The sequence below is a fragment of the Pan paniscus genome, chromosome 3, assembly GCF_029289425.2.
Source record: "Pan paniscus chromosome 3, NHGRI_mPanPan1-v2.0_pri, whole genome shotgun sequence".
NCBI classification, from domain to species: domain Eukaryota; kingdom Metazoa; phylum Chordata; class Mammalia; order Primates; family Hominidae; genus Pan; species Pan paniscus.
Window position 1 is genome coordinate 4,584,367 of NC_073252.2, and position 19,678 is coordinate 4,604,044.

Below are 19,678 nucleotides of genomic sequence, written 5' to 3' on the forward strand. Positions count from 1 at the left end.
TGTACCAAGGCTTGTGTGGGGGTGTGTTTCTATTTTCTTGGATATATAGACAGTTCTCTTTTAAGAGGGTTTCACATGCTGAGCTTCTCGGTGTTTCAAACTGCTTGCAGGCTCGTGTGCTCTCGCTGTCTTAGGCGTGCTGGGCTTCGTAATTCTCAAGTCTGCCTTCCCTGTCTTCCCCCAGCATTTCACTGCGCTTTCCCAGATGCAGGCCTGCACTACACAGCCATGCATTTCCGTTCAGCTGGGGTCTTTCCTGGCTCTCTGGTTTTAGTGGCAGCTTCCTATAGGGAGGCTTCGTTGGGGTTTCACTGCTCTCCGGGCAGCCTCCCCTGCTGATTGAGAGCAGCTCCAGCATGCCTCTGTCCAGTGGGTGGCAGCCCTCAGGCCTGTATTCAGGGGCCTGCAGGCCCACAGCAGTGTGGCGCCCACCCGCCTGTCCCCTACTAGACCTACTGTGCAGGAGGTGGGCGTCATTCCCCTGCGCCCTCCTCGCGACAGGACACAGGTGGAGCCAAGCTCCTCTCGACTCGAAAGATGAAGGAGAGGCACCCATATTCCTCTTTCTTGGTGGAAACTCTGTCATGACTAAAAATTTTACATATTAAGGATGCTAAAAGTGGTTGTCCCATCTTGTTCAGTAATTCAACTGTTGAGAATTTATCTTGAAGAAATGATGTAAAGAAAGATTAAAAACTTGGCCAGGTGTGGTGGCTCACGCCTGTAATCCCAACACTTTGGGAGGCCGAGGCAGGTGGATCACTTGACGTCAGGAGTTTGAGACCAGCCTGGCCAACATGGCGAAACCCCGTCTCTACTAAAAATACAAAAATTAGCTGGGCATGGTGGTGTGTTCCAGCTACTCAGGAGGCTGAGACACAAGAATTAACTTGAACCCGGGAGACAGAGGTTGCAGTGAGCCGAGATCGTGCCACTGCATTCCAGCCTGGGCGACAAAGTGAGACTCCATCTCAAAAAAAAAAAAAAAAAAAAAGATAAAAACTTTATGCTAGAGCAGCAAACAGTTGGAAGCAGCCACCGTGTGCAGCAGTGAAGCTTCTAATGCACAAAATTCCGCATGTCTGAGTAAAGTGTGTGTTATAAGGACAACACAGAAACTAAATATACTTTCACTCTAGTGTTCTGTGAAGGAGCCTGAGCCTTACATTGTGGACAAAACACAGACATGAAAGCACAAAGGCAAAGGTCACTGTGATGTGTTGTTGCAGTGTTTTGGTTTTTGGTTTTTTTAATCTTTTTTTTTTTTTTTGAGACGGGTTCTTTGTTGCTCATGCTGGAGTGCAGTGGTGCGATCACAGCTCACTGCAGCCTCGACCTCCTGGGCACAGGCAGTCCTCTCGCCTCAGTCTTCCAAATACTGGGACCACAGGCATGCACCACCACACCCAGCTAATTTTTATTTTATTTTTTGTAGAGACAGGGTCTCACTATGTTGCCTAGGCTGGTCTTGAACTCCTGAGCTCAAGCAATCCTCCCTCCTTAGACTCCCAAAGTGCTGGAAGTACAGGTGTGAGCCACCTCACCTGGCCTACAGTATTTTTTATATGGAAAATGTGCCCAAAGTTTAGGCATGTAAGCTCACATCCAGTTTGATTATTCAAAGGCTTTAAAAAAAAATAGCCTAGCCATTGCTTAACTGGAGCTAGATAGCTGAGAATTCAGATGTAAAGTGAAAAGTTCTAAATATTTGTCCACGTGAGTTGTGCAGCTCATTCTTGGCTAGTCTGTGGCCTTTGTAAGGTTATGTGCTGAGTTCCTTCTCATCTTACCTATTCCAGTGGTGGAGCTAGATCCCTTACCTTTACCATATTCACAGAGAAAGAAAATAGAACCTGGACAGGAATGCATAACATTTTGTTAAAAGCTGAATACAGGGCCAGGGGCCATGGCTCATGCCTGTAACCCCAGCACTTTGGGAGGCTGAGATGAGCTGATCACTTAAGGCCAGGAGTTCAAGACTAGCCAGGCCAACATGGCAAAACCCCATCTCTACAAAAAATATAAAAATTAGCCTGGTGTGTTGGCACACCTTATAAATCCCAGCTACTCGGGAGGCCGTGACATGAGAATCGCTTGAACCCAAGAGGTAGAGGTTGCTGTGAGCCGAGATTGCACCTCACTCCAGCCTGGGCGCCTCACTCCCAGCCCTTTGGGAGGCTGAGGTGGGCAGATCACTTGAGGTCAGGAGTTCAAGACCAGCCTGGCCAACATGGTGAAATGCCATTTCTACTAAAAACATTAATACAAAAATTAGCCTGGCGTGGTGTCAGGCATCTGTAATCCCAGCTACTCAGGAGGCTGAGGCAGGAGAACCGCTTGAACCTCAGAGGCAGAGGTTGCAGTGAGCCAAGACAATGCCACTTCACTCCAGCCTGGGCGATTTTTTTCTTTTTTTCGAGACAAACACCCGAATACACAAACACCTTTAGAAAAGATGTTTCTAAATTATAGATTGGCTGTGTTAGATTTATGAACATGTAGTGAAACTGATGAGGAGAGCTGTGGTTTCTCAGCATGGGCTTGGCAGGTGCCCATGGCCCCCATGTGCAGGGAGACTCAGTGAGAAACGGAGGACTGACACTGAGATACTCAAAACCCAAAGGCTGTCGGAGGGGTCCGCAGCTGGAGAAGCACCTCCCACAGGAATGGAAAGCCTTCCAGAGTGAGCAGAAGCTGTGAGGTGACCCCCTCTCCTCAGATCAGGGTTGTTCAGTGTCTTGGGAGGGGAGGGGAGAATCCTTCCAGAATGGCCACTGTAAAAGCATCTTTTTCCAGCCTGGGCATCATAGCAAGACCCTGTCTCTACAAAATGTATATGTATATTAGCCAGGCGTGGTGTCATGCGCCTGTCGTCCCAGCTACTTGAGAGGCTGAGGAAGGAGGATTGTTTGAGGCTAGGAGTTCACGACCAGCCTGGGCCACATAGTGAGACCCTGTTTAAGTAAATAAATAACTGTTTTCCTTTTTCCAGGGAAATGTTTTGGGGGATCAGGTGACCTCCGCAGGCATGTCCGCACTCACACTGGGGAGAAGCCGTACACATGTGAGATCTGTAACAAGTGCTTTACCCGCTCTGCGGTGCTCCGGCGGCACAAGAAGATGCACTGCAAAGCTGGTGACGAGAGCCCAGATGTGCTGGAGGAGCTCAGCCAAGCCATCGAGACCTCCGACCTCGAGAAATCTCAGAGCTCAGACTCTTTCTCCCAAGACACGTCTGTGACGCTAATGCCAGTGTCGGTTAAACTCCCTGTCCACCCAGTGGAAAATTCTGTGGCAGAATTTGATAGCCACTCTGGCGGCTCCTATTGTAAGTTACGGTCCATGATCCAACCTCATGGAGTTAGTGACCAGGAGAAGCTGAGTTTGGACCCTGGTAAACTTGCCAAGCCCCAGATGCAGCAGACACAGCCTCAGGCCTATGCTTACTCGGATGTGGACACCCCAGCCGGTGGCGAACCACTGCAGGCCGATGGCATGGCCATGATGCGTTCCTCTCTGGCTGCTTTGGACAACCACGGCGGTGACCCCCTGGGCAGTCGAGCATCTTCCACCACTTATAGGAACTCAGAGGGTCAGTTTTTCTCCAGCATGACTCTCTGGGGGCTAGCGATGAAGACGCTGCAGAATGAAAACGAGTTAGACCAGTGATGTACCGCGCTTCTCCACGGTAGAGGCTTGTTCTCAGTTTAGCAGGCTGGTGTTAAGGCTGTAGGAGGACCCAGTTTCCCCATGACAGTGCCTTCTAACTAGCCAGAGAATAGGTAGCTACCCTCCTGATGATGGCTCATAATCTGAAGCATCTTGAGCTGGGGGTGTGAGGGGGAGGGCCTGCTGGCTCACCGTGAGGCAGCTGCGGGAGGGAGCGCTGACGTCACAGAAGCGAAGGCTTGATGCTGTCTCAGCAGCCTCAGCTGTGGGGGGGAAGCGCGTGTGCATCATGTCAACTACTGTACATGTTGGTCATGTGAAAGGAATTATATATGTATAGTATTACAAGTATTTTTGCATTTTTACAAGATTGAAATTTGTAGCATTTTGTATTATTTACACAGAATTTATTTGTATATGAAACTCATACCATAATTTAATTCGAATAAATGAAACTTTTCTATATATTATATGTTTCCTCTAGCATTTTTATTAATCTAAAGACTATAGGGGTATAAAAATAAATAGCAGCGAGGACTCACTCTGCAAGGATAATAACCTCATTGGTCAGTCTCCCTCCTGGTACAGCGGGTTTCTCAGTGGTCAGAACTGCCTGACTCCTGGCTGCCACTTACTGGCAAGGTCATGGGTGAGCTGTTCACCCTCTCAGGATCTTCTCTGGAGTTTCTTTTTTGCAGTATGAGAGGAACATCTTCCAGTATTTTCACAAGGCTTGTCTGATCTGAGCACTCACTGGAAAATACCTGCCCGGCACCTGGCCCTTGACAGGGCTTTCTAAATATTTACTTCCCCTTCCCAGCGGGCTTGACAGCCTCTGCAGGAAGGAGATGTGCCCGTGGCTCTGTCGCTGGAATATCAAGGTGAGACTGTGGATGTGGCACGTCACAGGTGATCTGCTTATAGCACTGCCTGCATGGAAGACTGTGTGGAGAGCACCCTACACAGAGGACTGTGTGGAGAGCACCCTCTAATACTCGTGAGCAGCTCTAACTCAGAAGTACAAGATACCCAACGAGAGACCAGTGAAGAGGAGAGGATTTTCATAGAAAAACAGCACAGTTGCAGAGTAGGGCATCAGCTCTGAAGTCCATTACAGGTGCATTTCTTGGTTTCCCATCCATCAGCTGCACTGCGCTTCTGCCAGGCTGGCTCAGCGAGCATCTGTTGTCCCCGGTGCACACATGGAGTGAACTTGGAACACAATGGCCGCATGTGAGTGCAGATCTTCCTCCTTCCTCCCCGTGTCCTCTCCTCTCATGGCCTCCTCTGGCTCCTCCCTCATCCCAACTCGTGTAGCTCTTCAGCCTCCCAGCACCTACAGTGCATCCATCCCCTTAGCTGTCCCTGTGGACCCTCCTTGGCCATGGTTCACCCACCAACCCCTTTATCCATTCCACCTGGTGAACCTCCAGCAGTACACACAGGGAGCCCAACCAGGCTGGTGAGAAACAGCCATTCTCTAGTTTTTACAGCTCTCCTGAGCCTCCGCCGTATCCTACAATACCCTCTCCTTGATCCAGGCCACGTGCTGCCCTAGGCACTTGTGTCACATCTTCTCAGACCTCTGCAGATCGCCTGTCCTCCTGCTTATGGCCTTGCTTCCTATTTCTCTCAGAACCTAGAAGCAAATAGGGGCCAGGCGTGGTGGCTCACACCTGTAATCTCAGCACGTTGGGAGGCTGAGGCAGGCGGGTCACTTGAGGTCAGGAGTTCGAGACCAGCCTGGCCAACATGGTGAAACCTCATCTCTACTAAAAATACAAAAATTAGGTATACTGCCACATGCCTGTAGTCCCAGCTACTCAGGAGGCTGAGGCACGAGAATTGCTTGAACCTGGGAAGCGGAGGTTGCAGTGAGATCGCACCTCTGCACTCCAGCCTGGGCAACCGAGCAAGGCTGTCTCAAAAAAAAAAAAAAAAAAAAAGGAAAAGAAAAAAGAAACAAATAGGAAAGAACGTTCCTCAAGCTCCCATAACACCTCCCTACTTCCCCACATCTGTGCCTGTGGACTCTGCACTTTCCCATCTAAAACCAAGCTGCCCCCAACCCCTTGATTTCCCACCTCTGCTTTTTCTAAGTCTTATTATCACCATCTGACCTACTATATAATCTTCCCCTATTACGATGTAACCTCTTCTTTTTTTTTTTTAAATAGAGACAGAGTCTCACTATGTTGCCCAGGCTGGTCTCAAACTCCTGAGCTCAAGTAATCCTCCCGCTTAGGCCTCCCAAAGTGCTAGGATTACGGGCATGAGCCACCGAGCCTGGCCAGGATGTAAACTCTTTGTGTCTCTTTTGTTCACTGCTTTATCCTCAGTGCCCAGAACAGTGCCTGACCCTAAATGCTCAGTAACAAATAGTCAAATGAATGTCTTTGGAATACTTTTTAGTCAAAATACTGGACCTCCTAGATTGATTGATTTTTTTCTCCTGAACCTTGTTCATCAGACTCCACTGAAATACTTTTTGCCCAGGTGGCCCACGACCTCCCCATTGCTGAACCGAGTGAGAATTCTCAGTCCCCTTCCTAATGACTCTGAGGCAGTATATGACACGTCAGCAGCAAGTGCATTCCTTTTTTCTCCTTGAAACAACAACCAAGAGGACCACTCCTGCTAGGTTTCCCCTTCATGCACGGGTGGCTCTGTCTTGGACTCCTTCCCCTACCCCAACACACATCTTAAAGTTGGAGTGCCCCAACTTTAAGAACACAGGCCCTGGACCTCCTCTCCGGCCTTGGCTCTGTCCCTAGGCCATCTCCTCAATGACAGAGCAGGAGCACTGTCATCTTGGACAAACATCTCCAAAAGTTCCAGCTCCCTTTCTAACCTCATGCGTTTCAAGGAAATGCAGCCAGGAAGAGCAGACAATGAAACACAGATAAGACAGCTTGAGCACAGAGGGAGGAGGGAAAGTCTCTTCATAACCACCAAACTTCACCCTCACACAATGGGTCCCAGTAAAACAGTGGGCCCTAATGAGCACATTTCTTTCCCTTTAGGCACACTGAGATAGGGAAGCTAAAAGCAAACTAGGGTGGTATGCCTGCAGCTGCAGGAAGATGTGTGGGAACAGATGCAAAAACTCTCCCTCCCAGATAAGCAAGACAAAGAGACACAGAAACATTCCGAGCCTGTGATAAGCTCTCCCACCCTGAACCCTTAAATACTCTTAGTTTGTAAGAGAGAAGGCCTCTGACCTAAATTGGCCAGAAGCCCCTCTCAGGTTCATTTTCCAAAATAACCTATCTTTGACTGTTGAGCGGCTTTTCATGTTTGTTTCCTCTTTATTTAACTCTTACACTCATATCTCATGACCTTAAGTACTGTCTGCCCATGACTTCTCCCAAAACTCTGGATTCCTGTCCTGAGCTGCCTACCAGCATCTTCACAGACACCCCAGACCAAGAGCTTTCAAGACCAAGCTCCTTGTCTTCTCCTCAATTCGTGGCCACCTTATTAAATGGCAATCCTGTTCCTCCAGGATTTTACTCAGACTAAAAACCTTAAGAGTTATCTTACTTCATCATTGTAAGTGTGGAGCTGCCCCCTGTATGCCAGGCGCTGGATTTGCCAAAGGCTCAGAAAGCAAGGCCCCTAGGCCAAGTCACATTTTTGAATAAATCTGCTTGATGAGGACAATAATTTGCTCTTGTAGAATAAAACTTTAGGGAATAGCATTAAAACCAAAGCTCTCAGCTGGGCTCAATGGCTCATGCCTGTAATTCCAGCACTTTGGGAGGCTGAGGTGGGTAGATGTCAAGAGTTCAAGACCAGCCTGGCCAACATGGTGAAACCCCATCTCTACTAAAAATACAAAAGTCAGCCGGGTGTGGTGGCGGGTGCCTGTGATCCCAGCTACTCAGGAGGCTGAGACAGGAGAATCGCTTGAACCAGGAGGCGGAGGTTGCAGTGAGCTGAGATAGTGCCACTGCGCCCCAGCCTGGGCAATAGAATGAGACTCTGTCTCTAAAAACAAACAAACCAAAACGCCAAAGCTCTTTTCATTCACATTTCCTGTCTCTTCCTTTTCTGTTCTTGTTACCCTGGCCCCAAAGCCTTATCCTAAAGAAAGAAAATCTCAGAAGAGGTGAAAAGGCTTGCATATGCATGAGTGCAAACTTGGACAGCAAATTATCTGACAGCGGACCAGACCTTGACCTTGTGCTGTAGACACAGCATGGGCCATCCACAGCAAGAATAACAGTGTGTGTGTGCGTGTGTGTTCCCACATGTGTGCACACACCTTTTATCCCAGTCAGGACACCAGGACTGTGTTCTTGGCTCCATCGCTAGCTGACTGTGCGACAAATGCCCTCTTCTCACTGGTCTTCAGTGTCCTGACATGCAATGGCCACAGAATTTCCATTTTAGAGCTCTATGATTTTCTAAGAATGGCCCATGGCTAGGTTTCTGTAGAACCTTCCAGCATCAAGACCTGGCTTCCATTACCAAGTTGGAAGCAGAGGCCAAGAGGCTGGGCAGGTCATCAGAAAACCCCCAGCATCTTAAAATGTCTGAGCGGAAAGGGACCTTAGCAACTGTACCCTACTCCATGGGCTTCAACCTTTTGTGACTCAGCTGGAATACTTGTTGACAATGCAGATGTTTGGAAATGATTCTATAGGTTGGGGCAAGGCCTAGGAATCTGCATTTAACTGGTTTTCTAGATGATTCTGAGGCAGGGAGTGCAAGGACAGTACTTGAAGGCACGCTGATCTAGTGTGAATCCCGCATTGTACAGACACCCTGAAATGTGAAGTGACTTGCTGGATAATAACAGTAGCAAGGACATATTGTGTCTATCATGTGCCAGCACAATGGTAAACGCTCTGCAAGTCAACTCAAGCTTCATAAGAGCCCTGTAAGGTGTATCTCATAATTACCCCACGGACAGTTGGGGAAAGTGACTCCCTGAGAGGTCAAGGAACTTGCCCAATACCACCTAGCCAAGAGAGTTGGGTCCCAAAGTTCCAGGATGACCTGGTGGCAAAGCCCCAAGCCAGGATCAGATGCAGCCTGGAATGGAGCGCAGGGTTCACCTGCTGGGTTGTGATGGATCTGGAGAGACACCTACTGCTATTGTATTCATGATACTCATCACCCATCCTGCTCCAGGAGCATCTTGCATTCTTTCCTATTATTTTAACTACTTTTTGAGACAGGGTCTCACTTTGTTGCCCAGGCTGGAGTGCAGTGGTGATCACGGCTCATGGCAACCTCAACCTCCCATGCTCATGTGATCTTCCCACCTCAGCCTCCCAAATAGTCTGGGACCACAGGGAAGTACCACCATGGCTGGCTAAATTTTTTTTTACTTTTTGTAGAGATAGAGTCTCACTATGTTGCCCAGGCTGGTCTGGAACTCCTGGCCTCAAGTGATCCTCCCACCTCAATTTCCCGAGTAGCTGGGACCACAGGCATGCACCACCATGGCCGGCTAATTTTTAAATTTTTTTTTGTAGAGACGGGGTCTCACTATGTTGCCCAGGCTGATGTCAAACACCTCAACTCGAGAAATTCTCACACCTCGGCCTCCCAAAGTGCTGGGGTTACAGGCGTGAGCCACAGTGCCCAGCCACTTCTTTTTTCTTAAATTACTCAAGTAATAATACATGGACAACAGGAAAATATATCAGAAAATACAAAGAAGTAAAAAGGAAAAAAGGCCTTCATGCATCGCATGCGTTCTCTCGTGAAATCCCTTGACAATCCGATACGGCGGCACACTGTTCACATCTCAGTTTATTTCCTATCAGACATTTCCCTCTGCAATCAGACAAAAAGAAATATAGACTCTTGAAGGTTTTTATTTTATTTTATTTTATTTTTTTGACAGAGTCTCACTCAGTCCCCCAGGCTGGAGGGCAGTGGCGCCATCTCGGCTCACTGCAAGCTCCGCCTCCCAGGTTCACGCCATTCTCCTGCCTCAGCCTCCCGAGTAGCTAGGACTACAGGCGCCCGCCACCACGCCTGGCTATTTTTCTTTTCTTTTTTCTTTTTTCTTTTTCTTTTTGTATTTTTAGTAGAGACAGCGTTTCACAGTGTTAGCCAGGATGGTCTCGATCTCCTGACCTCGTGATCCGCCCGCCTCGGCCTCCAAAGTGCTGGGATTACAGGCGTGAGCCACCTCTCCCTGCGAACGCTTTTCAAAGTAGCTTATACCGTACATCCTACTTTGTAATCCGCCTTTCATGTAGCAAATTGCCATAAACATCTTCCCTTGTCAGAAAACGTGTGTTTCGACACTGACTCTGAATCCCTGTGAAACTCCTGTCACTTCCCTTCAGCTCAGGACGTCTGTGAAGGCCCCACATGGTTCTGAGCAGGCGGGAGGAACTCGGTCCAAGCCCCTCTTCCCCGAACTCCCAGGGCTACAGCGTTTCCTTCCAGCCGCCAGATGGCAACATAGCCACTGGCAACAGGCAGAGACGTGGCCCGGCTGTTCCCCGTGTTAAGGCCACCAGCAGAGGCAGCATTTCTGCAACCCTGGGCAGCTGACCAAGCACATTGGGGACCTTCCCCTTCGACCCCCAGGGGCCCGTTGGAGAGTGGCGCTCTCTTTTGCCCCGGTTTGGAGGCGCGTGTCCTGAGAAGGGAAGTCGGTCAAGTATTTTTCACCCTGTTGAGCTGACTGTGGCCTGGACCTTAGCGTTCAGGCTGGAGCTGCCCTAGGAGCAACCCAGCCCGGGCCCCCACCTCCCAGCTCCCAACAGGCGCCGCATCTGACAGCAGCGTGAACTTGGCCAAGCTCCCAGGGGGGCCTCGGTGACCACGCCCGGCCTATTATCCCATTTTTATGAAATGTCCAGAGCAGACAAATCCATAGAGACAGAAAGTAAGTTAGTGGTGACCAGGGTCTGGGGGAGAGGGAATGGGGAGTGACTGCTCACTGGGTTTCTGTGAGGGTTGATGAAAAAGTTCTGGAACTAGAGAGTGGTTGTTATGGACTGGACTGTTTCCCCCTCCCCCTAAAATTCACATGTTGAACCCCCTAATCCCAAAGGTGACTGTATTTGGAGCTGGGGCAGTTAAGGAAGTAATAAGGGTTAAATTAGGTCATAAGGATGGGGCCCTGACTCCATAGGATTGGAGTCCTTATAAGAAAAGGAAGAGACACCAGATTCTCTGCCTCTCTCTGCACATGCGGAAAGACCATGTGGGAATACAGAGAGAAGGCTGGGCTGTCTGCAAGCCAGGAAGAGAGGCCTCACCAGAAATCAATGCTGCTGGCACCTTTTTTTCCTTTTTTAAAAAAAAAAAAAACAAAAACAAAGAGACAAGGTCTTGCTCTGTCAACCAGGCTGGAGTACAGTGATGCACTCCTGGCTCACCATAGCCTCCCCCTAGGCTCAAGCAATCCTCCTGCCTCAGCCTCCTTAGTAAACTATAGGCACATGCCATCATGTCTGGCTAATTTTTATTTTTTGTAGAGATGGGATCTCACTTTGTTGCCCTGGCTGATCTCAAACTCTTGGCCTCAAGCGATTCTCCCTTCTGGGCCTCCTAAAGTACTGGGGTTACCAGTGTGAGCCACTACAGCCAGCCTGCTGGCACCTTAAACCTTAGACTTCCAACCTCCAGAACTGTGAGAAAAAAACTGTAATCCCCCCAGCGTGTGGTATCTTGTTATATCAGCCAGAGCAGACTAATACAGTGGGGGTGGTTGCACAACCTTGTACACACACTAAATGCCACTGAATTGTACACTTTAAAATGGTGAAAATAGTAAATTTCATGTTGTGTGTATTTTACCACAATAAATAATATTAACAGCCAAGTAGCCCTATCCCACAGGACTGCTGTGAGGATGACATGAGTTTAGCTGGTGTCCAGGTGGCTGCTTCCAGAGTCTACACCCACGGGCTGAAGCTGAATCCAGCTCCCCTGTAGAGCAGAGTTCAAAATGGAACGCAGTCTCCTTCATGCCGCTTCTTGCCACAGAAGTGGGAGCAGTAACTACAGAACCTGGTGTTCTGGGGCTGCTGCTTCAGTTCAGCTGCTGCTTTTTTTTTTTTTTTTTTTTTTTTTTGAGATGGAGTCTCATTCTGTCGCCCAGGCTGGAGCGCAGTGGTGCAATCTCAGCTCACTGCAACCTCCACCTCCTGGGTTCAAGCAATTCTCTCGCCTCAGCCTCCCGAGTAGCTGGGATTACAGGCGCGTGCTCCCACGCGAAGCTAATGAGTTCAGCTGCTTCTTAAATATACTCATGCTGGGGGGCCTGATTTTTGTTTGGAAAATTCTGTCACCATAAAGTATCAACTTAAATCGAGGTCCAATATTGTTGACCGGCACCTGGAGGGATAAGAGAGGCACCTCAGAGAAACCGGGCCGTGACCTTGGGCCTGCGACTCGGTTTTCCCCTCTGTGAAGTGGGAGAGTAATAACCATGCCCACCTTCTAGGGCTGCTGTGAGGAACAGAGGAAATGGCCCATTAAGGGCCAGATCACAGCCTGGGGTGGGGATAAATCCACAATTCACGTGGGCCTTCGTGGTTGTTCTCTCTTGCAGGTGCCAAGGGAACAGGATTCCCGTCCTTCTCATTCACTGCATCTCCTCCAATCCCAGCAAAGCACCAGGTACATCACAGGCACTCGGCAATTATTTAATGAATGGATGGTGGAGGTGGAGTTTGTATTAGACAAAATAATTTCATTATGCTTGTGTCAAAATGACCACTAATAATTTTACCTAAAATCCAAGCAAGTTAGTTACTGTTATGGGTTGCATTGCACCCCCTCCCAAATTCACATCTTGGAGTCCAAACCTCCAGAACCTTAGAATGTGACCTTATTTAGAAATAGAGTCAGTGCAGATGTAATTAGTTCAGATAAGGTCCTGCTAGAGTGGGGAAGGCCCCTGATGTGACAGGTGTCCTTGTGAAAAGGAGAAATTGGGACATAGACATGCACTCAGGGGGAGCACCCTGTGAACACGAAGGCAGAGGTCAGGGTGAGGCCCCCACAGGCCAGGGAGCACCAAAGATTTCATCAAAGCACCTGAAGCCAGGAGAGGGCCTGGTGCAGATTCCCTGTCACAGCCTCAGAAGGAAGCAACCCTGCAGACACCTTGATCCTGGCCTTCCAGTCTCCAGAACTGTGAGAGCAGAAATGTCCTTTTTTTTTTTTTTTTGAGATGAAGTCTCGCTCTGTCGCCCAGGTTGGTGTGCAGTGGCGCGATCTCGGCTCACTGCAAGCTCCGCCTCCTGGGTTCACACCATTCTCCTGCCTCAGCCTCCTAAGTAGCTGGAACCATAGGCGCCTACCACCACGCCTGGCTAATTTTTTGTATTTTTAGTAGAGACGAGGTTTCACCGTGTTAGCCAGGATGGTCTCGATCTCCTGACCTGGTGGTCTGCCTGCCTCGGCCTCCCAAAGTGCTGGGATTACAGGCATGAGCCACCGCGCCCGGCCAGAAATGTCTATTTTTAAGCCACTGAGCTCCTGATACTTTGCCACTGCAGCCCTAGCAAACTAATGAAGTTACTCAGGTTTGAAGGCTTCAAATGCAATATATCAAGACCGTACAATTTAATTCACCCTATTCCTGGGTCTGCAGACAGAGCCAGACATAGGTGTGGCTGCATCTTGTTCCTCACCACCTCCTGCAGGCCTTAAAGCTGGCCATGCCTGCCACCACCCCCCGGCCTGTTGTAACCCTGCACACATACCCAACCTCTGTCGACCAGCGGACCCACCTGCCCAGGGGGCTCTCATCTCAGCACCCGTGGGGCAGTGGCCCTAGTGACCCCAATGCCTGGCACCAGTAGTGAGTGCTGAGTGGCCCAGTAAACAAAGCTGCCTGTAATTCTCAAATCCTAGAGTCCAGGGCAGTGAGGCCCATGACAGACAAGTCCTATTGCTAATGAAAGCTGGTCATTTTATTTTTCATCTCCCAGATTCTCAAATTACAAGGTAATTTTATCAGGGCCCTTTGCTGTAGACTGCCTGACCACTGACTGTAAGAAAGAAGAGAAAGAGAGAGAGAGAACTCTCAGCTTTGGGGAGAGACACTTTTTCCTTCTGGCTGAGCTGGTGGTTCTGGCTGGGCTGCAGGCTTTTCAAACACGTATTCATGACATGTTACGTGGAAGCCCAGTCCACAGGACAGAAAAACTGGATGCTCCGGTTGACAGGAGGATGGGAACCCAGAGCCCTGTGTGCCTGGCCCCTTATCCTTTTATCCCCCTCCAGCCTTGAGCTGCAGGAGACCCCCAGAAACTTCGAAGGACAACAGTGAAACCACTGACCTCGGGGACAGAAGAGACTGCAGGAAATGACCAGTCAATCATGGGGGGTGCTGTCCTTCTGGCTTCCATATATCAACTCCGGACAGTTCCACTATTTTGTGTTTATAAAGATGTGCCTTGCCCCAAGAAGACTATGGAAATACCAAGGGAAAATAGAGGTGCAGGATGAGATGAAGCCAGGGGGTATGGTTCCTACATGGAAATGCATAACATGCTGTTATGAGCTGAATGCCTATGTCCCCCAGAATTCATATGGTGAGGCTCTAGCTCCCAGTATGGCTGTATTTGGAGACAGGCCCTCTAAGGAAGTAATGAAGGTTAAATGAGGACATAAGGGTGGGACCCTGATCCGGTAGGATTCATGCCTTTGTAGGAAGAGACACCAGAGACCTCACTCACTCACCTTCCATGAGCACATACCAAGGAAAGGCCATGTGAGGACATGGCGGGAAGGTGGCCATGTCCCACAAAAATTCATATGTTGAAGTCACAAACCCCAGGACCTCAGAATGTGACCCTGTTTGGAAATAGAGTCATCTATATATCATGAGTCAAGTTAAGATGAGGTCACACTGGAATAGGATGGACACCTAATCCAATGTGGCTGGCATCCTTATTATTTCATTTATTTATTTATTGAGACAGGATCTTGCTCTGTCATCCAGGTTGGAGTGTGGTGGTGCGATCATAGCTCACTGCAACCTTGGCTCAAGTGATCCTCCCAACTTGGCCTCTTAAGTAGCTATGACTATAGGCACATGCCACCACACCCTGCTAATTTTTAATTTTAGAAGAGATAGAGTCTCACTATGTTTCCCAGGCTGGTCTCAAACTCCTAGGCTCAAGTGATCCTCCTGCCTTGGCCTCCCTAAGCTCTGGGATTACAGGCATGAGCCACTGCTCCCAGTTTGGTGTCCTTATTAAAAGGGGAAATTTGGGCACAGACGCATACAGAGCGAACATCATGTGAGGATTAGAACAGTGCTGCCACAAGCCGAGAAACTACCAGGAGCTAGAAGAGAGGTCCCTCCCAGAACCTTCAGAGGGAACCCTGTCAATATCTTAATCTCATACTTCTGGCCTCTAGAACTGTAAGAATATCAATTTCTGTTGTTTAAGTCCCCCAGTTTGTGGTACGTTGTCATGGCAACCCCAGAAACTGATATACATACAGTCCTAACAATACCTGTGAGTTCCACCTTCAGTTACGAGATTCCTAGTGGGCAAGGCAAAGAAGGAAATCTGTTATTGGAATCTCAGCATTTCATGCAGGCTAAGCTGGCGACCTCATCAAAATGAACAGATCCAGAGTGATGAATGCAGTGTCTGGCACCCAGGTGGTACTTAAAAATAAATGTTACCTGGCATTTTTCTCATTTTAAAATTTTTATTATTTTTTAACCACTGACTTTTTTTCCCCATGAAGTCAGGCATGTTAGTAGACTAGAGGCTGGACACAGTGGCTCACGCCTGTAATTCCAGCACTTTGGGAGGCCGAGGCGAGTGGATCACCTGAAGTCAGGAGTTCGAGATCAGCCTGGCCAACATGGTGAAACCCCGTCTCTACTAAAAACACAAAAATTAGCCGGGCATGGTAGCGGACGCCTGTAGTCCCAGCTATTCGGGGGGCTGAGGTGGGAGAATCACTTGAATCTAGGAGGCAGAGGTTGCACCGGGCCGAGATAGTGCCACCGCACTGCAGTCTTGGCAAGACTCCCTCTGGGGGAAAAAAAATGCAGTAGACTGGAAACTGTCTAAAGTTTCCCTTCAGCCCTGTGGTTTTAAGGTTTTACAATTCTCTTTCAGCAGCTAGTGTTGGTTTTCATTCCAGAGAAGTAGCTGATATGGGAATGCAGAGGATACGGGCTCCGGCCAAACCACAGGACTGGGGCCAGCCTTGTTTCCCAGATGCGTGCTACAGGGACTGTCCCTGGCGTTGGCAGATGTGACTGGTGACGGCAGCCACAAAGCAGGAAGAAGACACTTAGTGCTTCGTATTTATCTGCCCGTTTGGCTGACAGAAGAGCCATCGGGCGATTTGTGTTCTGCCATTCCTGCTGTGCAAGCTTGGGGAAAGCACATGACCTCTCTGGGCCTTGCTTTTTTTTTTTTTTTCTTTTGTAAAAACATTTCTGGCTTGGTGCAATGGCTCACACCTATCATCCCAGCACTTTGGGAGGTTGAGGAGGGAGGATCACTTGAGCTCAGTAGTTCAAGACTAGCCTGGGCAACATGGCGAAACCCCGTCTCTACAAAAATACAAAAATTAGCCAGGCGTGGTGGTGTGCACCAGTAGTCCCAGCTACTTGGGAGGCTGAGGTGGGAGGGTTGCATGAGCCCAGGAGGTCAAGGCTGCAGTGAGCCAAGATTGCCCCACTGCACTCCAGCCTAGGCGATGGGTGACAGAGGAGACCCCTTCTAAAAAACTAATAATAAACAAATAATAATGAAGACATTTCCTGCTCACCCACAACCCATGCCCCTGGCCTGCCTTGCTTGCTGATTGCAGCATTTTCTCACTGAGCTCAGGTTGACTCTAGGGTCCTCCTCAACACTGTGCTGCCACAGATGTTTTCAGCCTGACCAACTGCACCAATGAGGAAGGTCTCCAGCATCCCCAGACTCAATCATCTCAAAAGCCCCTTCAGGAGGGAGTGTTCTGGAATGCCTCTGTGCTGGGTCTTTGAGTTGGTCGCGGTGCCTCTGTGCCTCTCACTAGGTTGTGGTGCATGAGTGGTGGAAGTCCGAGCCTCTGACACCCAGCACTCGCTCACTCACGCACCTGTTGCAGGGTTACGCCCACTGGGCCCCGGGGCTCTCAGGGCAGAAGCCCCAAGAAGGTGGCACCTTCCCGCCCTCATGGCAAAGCCCTGTGTAGCCTTCACCTTCTCATCCTGCCTGCCTGCACATCTGCTGTGGCTTTGCACTTAGTGCTCAGTAATATGTATTGATTTTGTCAAATAAAAAGCAAATATGACTTCGCTCCTATTACAATGGCTACTATTAAAAAAAAAGTAAAAATAGAAAATAACAAGTGTTGGTGAAAATGTGGAGAAATCGGGACCACTGTGCACCATTGGTGGGAATGGAAAGTGCTGCAGCCACTGCAGAAAATGGTTCGGAGATTCCTCAAAATGTTTGACAAATTCTATAGGGTCCAACCCTATGGGGTCTGTGGGTTTTTCTCCTCGTGTGCAGAGACGAGAGATTGTAGAAATAAAGACACAAGACAAAGAGGTAGAAGAAAAGACAGCTGGGCCCGAGGGCCACTACCACCTAGACTTGGAGACCAGTAGTGGCCCCGAATGCCTGGCTGCACTGTTATTTATTGGATACAAGACAAGGGGTCAGGGTAAGGAGTGTGAGTCATCTCCAATGATAGGTAAGGTCACGTGAGTCACGTGTCTACTGGACGGGGGCCCTTCCCTGTTTGGCAGCCGATGCAGAGAGAGAGAGAGAGGACAGCATACTCCATTATTTCTTCTATGCATTTCAAAGACTTTTAGTACTTTCACTAATTCTGCTACTGTTATCTAGAAGGCAGAGCCAGGTGTACAGGGTGGAATATGAAAGCAGACCAGGAGTGTGACCGCTGAGGCACAGCATCACAGGGAGACGGTTAGGCCTCTGGATGGCTGTGGGCAGGCCTGACTGATGTCAAGCCTTCCACAAGAGGTGGTGGAACAGAGTCTTCTCTAACTCACCCAGGGAAAGGGAGACTTCCCTTCCCGGTCTGCTAAGTAATGGGTGCCTTCCCCAGGCACTGACGCTACCGCTAGACCGAGGTCCACTAGGTAACAGGTGCCTTCCCAGGCACTGGTGTTACCGCTAGACCAGGGAGCCCTCTAGTGGCCCTGTCTGGGCGTAACAGAGGGCTCACACTTCTGATCACGTCTCACCGTGCCTATCTCTGTATGGCCTGGTTTTTCCTAGGTTATAATTGTAGAACAAAGATTATTATAACATTGGAAAGAAGAGTAATACTACAAATTAATGGTTAATGATATTCATATGTAATCATATTTATAATCTATTTCTAGTATAACTATTTTTATTCTATATATTTTCTTTATTATACTGGAACAGCTTGTGTCCCTCAGTCTCTTGCCTTGGCACCTGGGTGGCTTGCCACCCACAAAATTCGAATTAAAAAACCATGTCAGGCCAGGTGCAGTGGCTCATGCCTGTAATCCCAGCACTTTGGGAGGCTGAGGCGGGCAGATCATCTGAGGTCAGGAGTTCAAGACCAGCCTGGCCAACATGGTGAAACCCCATCTCTACTAAAAATACAAAGATTAGCTGGGCATGATGGCGCAGGCCTGTAGCCCCAGCTACTTGGGAGGCTTAGGCAGGAGAATCACTTGAACCCAGGAGGCGGAGGTTGCAGTGAGCTTAGATCGCGCCATTGTACTCTAGCCTGGGCAACAGACTAAGAATCAGTCTCAAAAAAAAAAAAAAAAGAAAGAAAAGAAAAGAAAAGAAAACTGTATTAAAAAATTGAAATGAAGGTCAGGTGCGGTGGCTCACTCCTGTAATCCCAGCACTTTGGGAGGCCGAGGTGGGAGGATCACTTGAGGTCAGGAGTTGGAGACCAGCCTGGCCAACATGATGAAACATGATCTCTACCAAAAATACAAAAATCAGCCGGGTGGTGGGTGCCTGTAATCTCAGCTACTTGGGAAGTTGAGGCAGGAAATCACTCCATCTCAAAAATAAATAAATAAATAAATACTGAAATTAAAAATTAAAAACAGAACCAGCAATCCAAAAGAATTGACAGCAAGGTCTTTTTTTGTTTTTTGAGATGGAGTCTTGCTCTGTTGTCCAGGCTAGAGTACAGTGTCTTGATCTTGGCTCACTATAACCTACACCTCCCGGGTTCAAGCAATTCTCCTGCCTCAGCCTCCCGAGTAGCTGGGATCACAGGTTCATACCACCATGTCCAGCTAATGTTTATATTTTTAGTAGAGATGGGGTTTTATCATATTGGCCAGGCTGGTCTCGAACTCCTGACCTCGTGATCCACCCACCTTGGCCTCCCAAAGTGCTGGGATTACAGGCGTGTGTCACCGCGCCCAGCCAGACAGCAGGGTCTTGAAGAGAAGCTGCACTCCCGATTCACAGCAGCCTCATTCACAATAGCCAGGAGGTGGAAGCAACACGAGTGTCAGTTTTCAGATGAATGAATCAGTGAACTCTGGTGCATACATGCAGGGGAATTTTATCCAGCCGGAAAAAAGAGGGAAATTTCAACACATGCCACAGTATGGAGGAATCTTGAAGACATTCGGTGAAGTGAAATAAGTCAGTAGGAAGGGTCAAATACTGGGATTCCACTAGACAGAAAGTAGAATGGTGTGTGCCAGGGGCTGGGGGCAGGGGGCAGGGAGTGAGTGTTTACTGGGGACAGAGGAGAAAGCTCTGGAGATGGATGGTGGTGATGGCCGTGCAACAAAGTGAATGTGCTTTATTCGACTATACTTGAAAATGGTTCACATGGCTCATTCGATGTTATGTTTTTTACCACAAGTTTAGGAAAAAGAAAAACAAGCACATATATTAAAAGCAACAACAAAACAGGCCAGGCGTGGTGGCTCATATCTGTAATCCCAGCACTTTGGGAGGCCGAGGTGGGCGGATCACGAGGTCAGGAGTTCAAAACCAGCCTGACCAACATGGTGAAACCCCGTTTCTACTAAAAATACAAAAGTTAGACAGGTGTGGTGGTGAGCTCCTGT

At 48.8% G+C, this 19,678-nt stretch overlaps 1 protein-coding gene across 1 annotated transcript in view; it reads left to right on the top strand.

The window, feature by feature from the left end:
• ZBTB49 (zinc finger and BTB domain containing 49) overlaps positions 1–4,134 on the top strand; it is a 31,483-nt gene extending 27,349 nt beyond the window's left edge. The window contains exon 8 of the mRNA XM_003816482.3: positions 2,993–4,134. Within this exon, the coding sequence (XP_003816530.1) occupies positions 2,993–3,669 (677 nt within the window). The 3' untranslated portion in view covers positions 3,670–4,134. The remainder of the gene's footprint in view (positions 1–2,992) is intronic.
• The last annotated feature ends 15,544 nt before the right edge of the window (positions 4,135–19,678 follow it).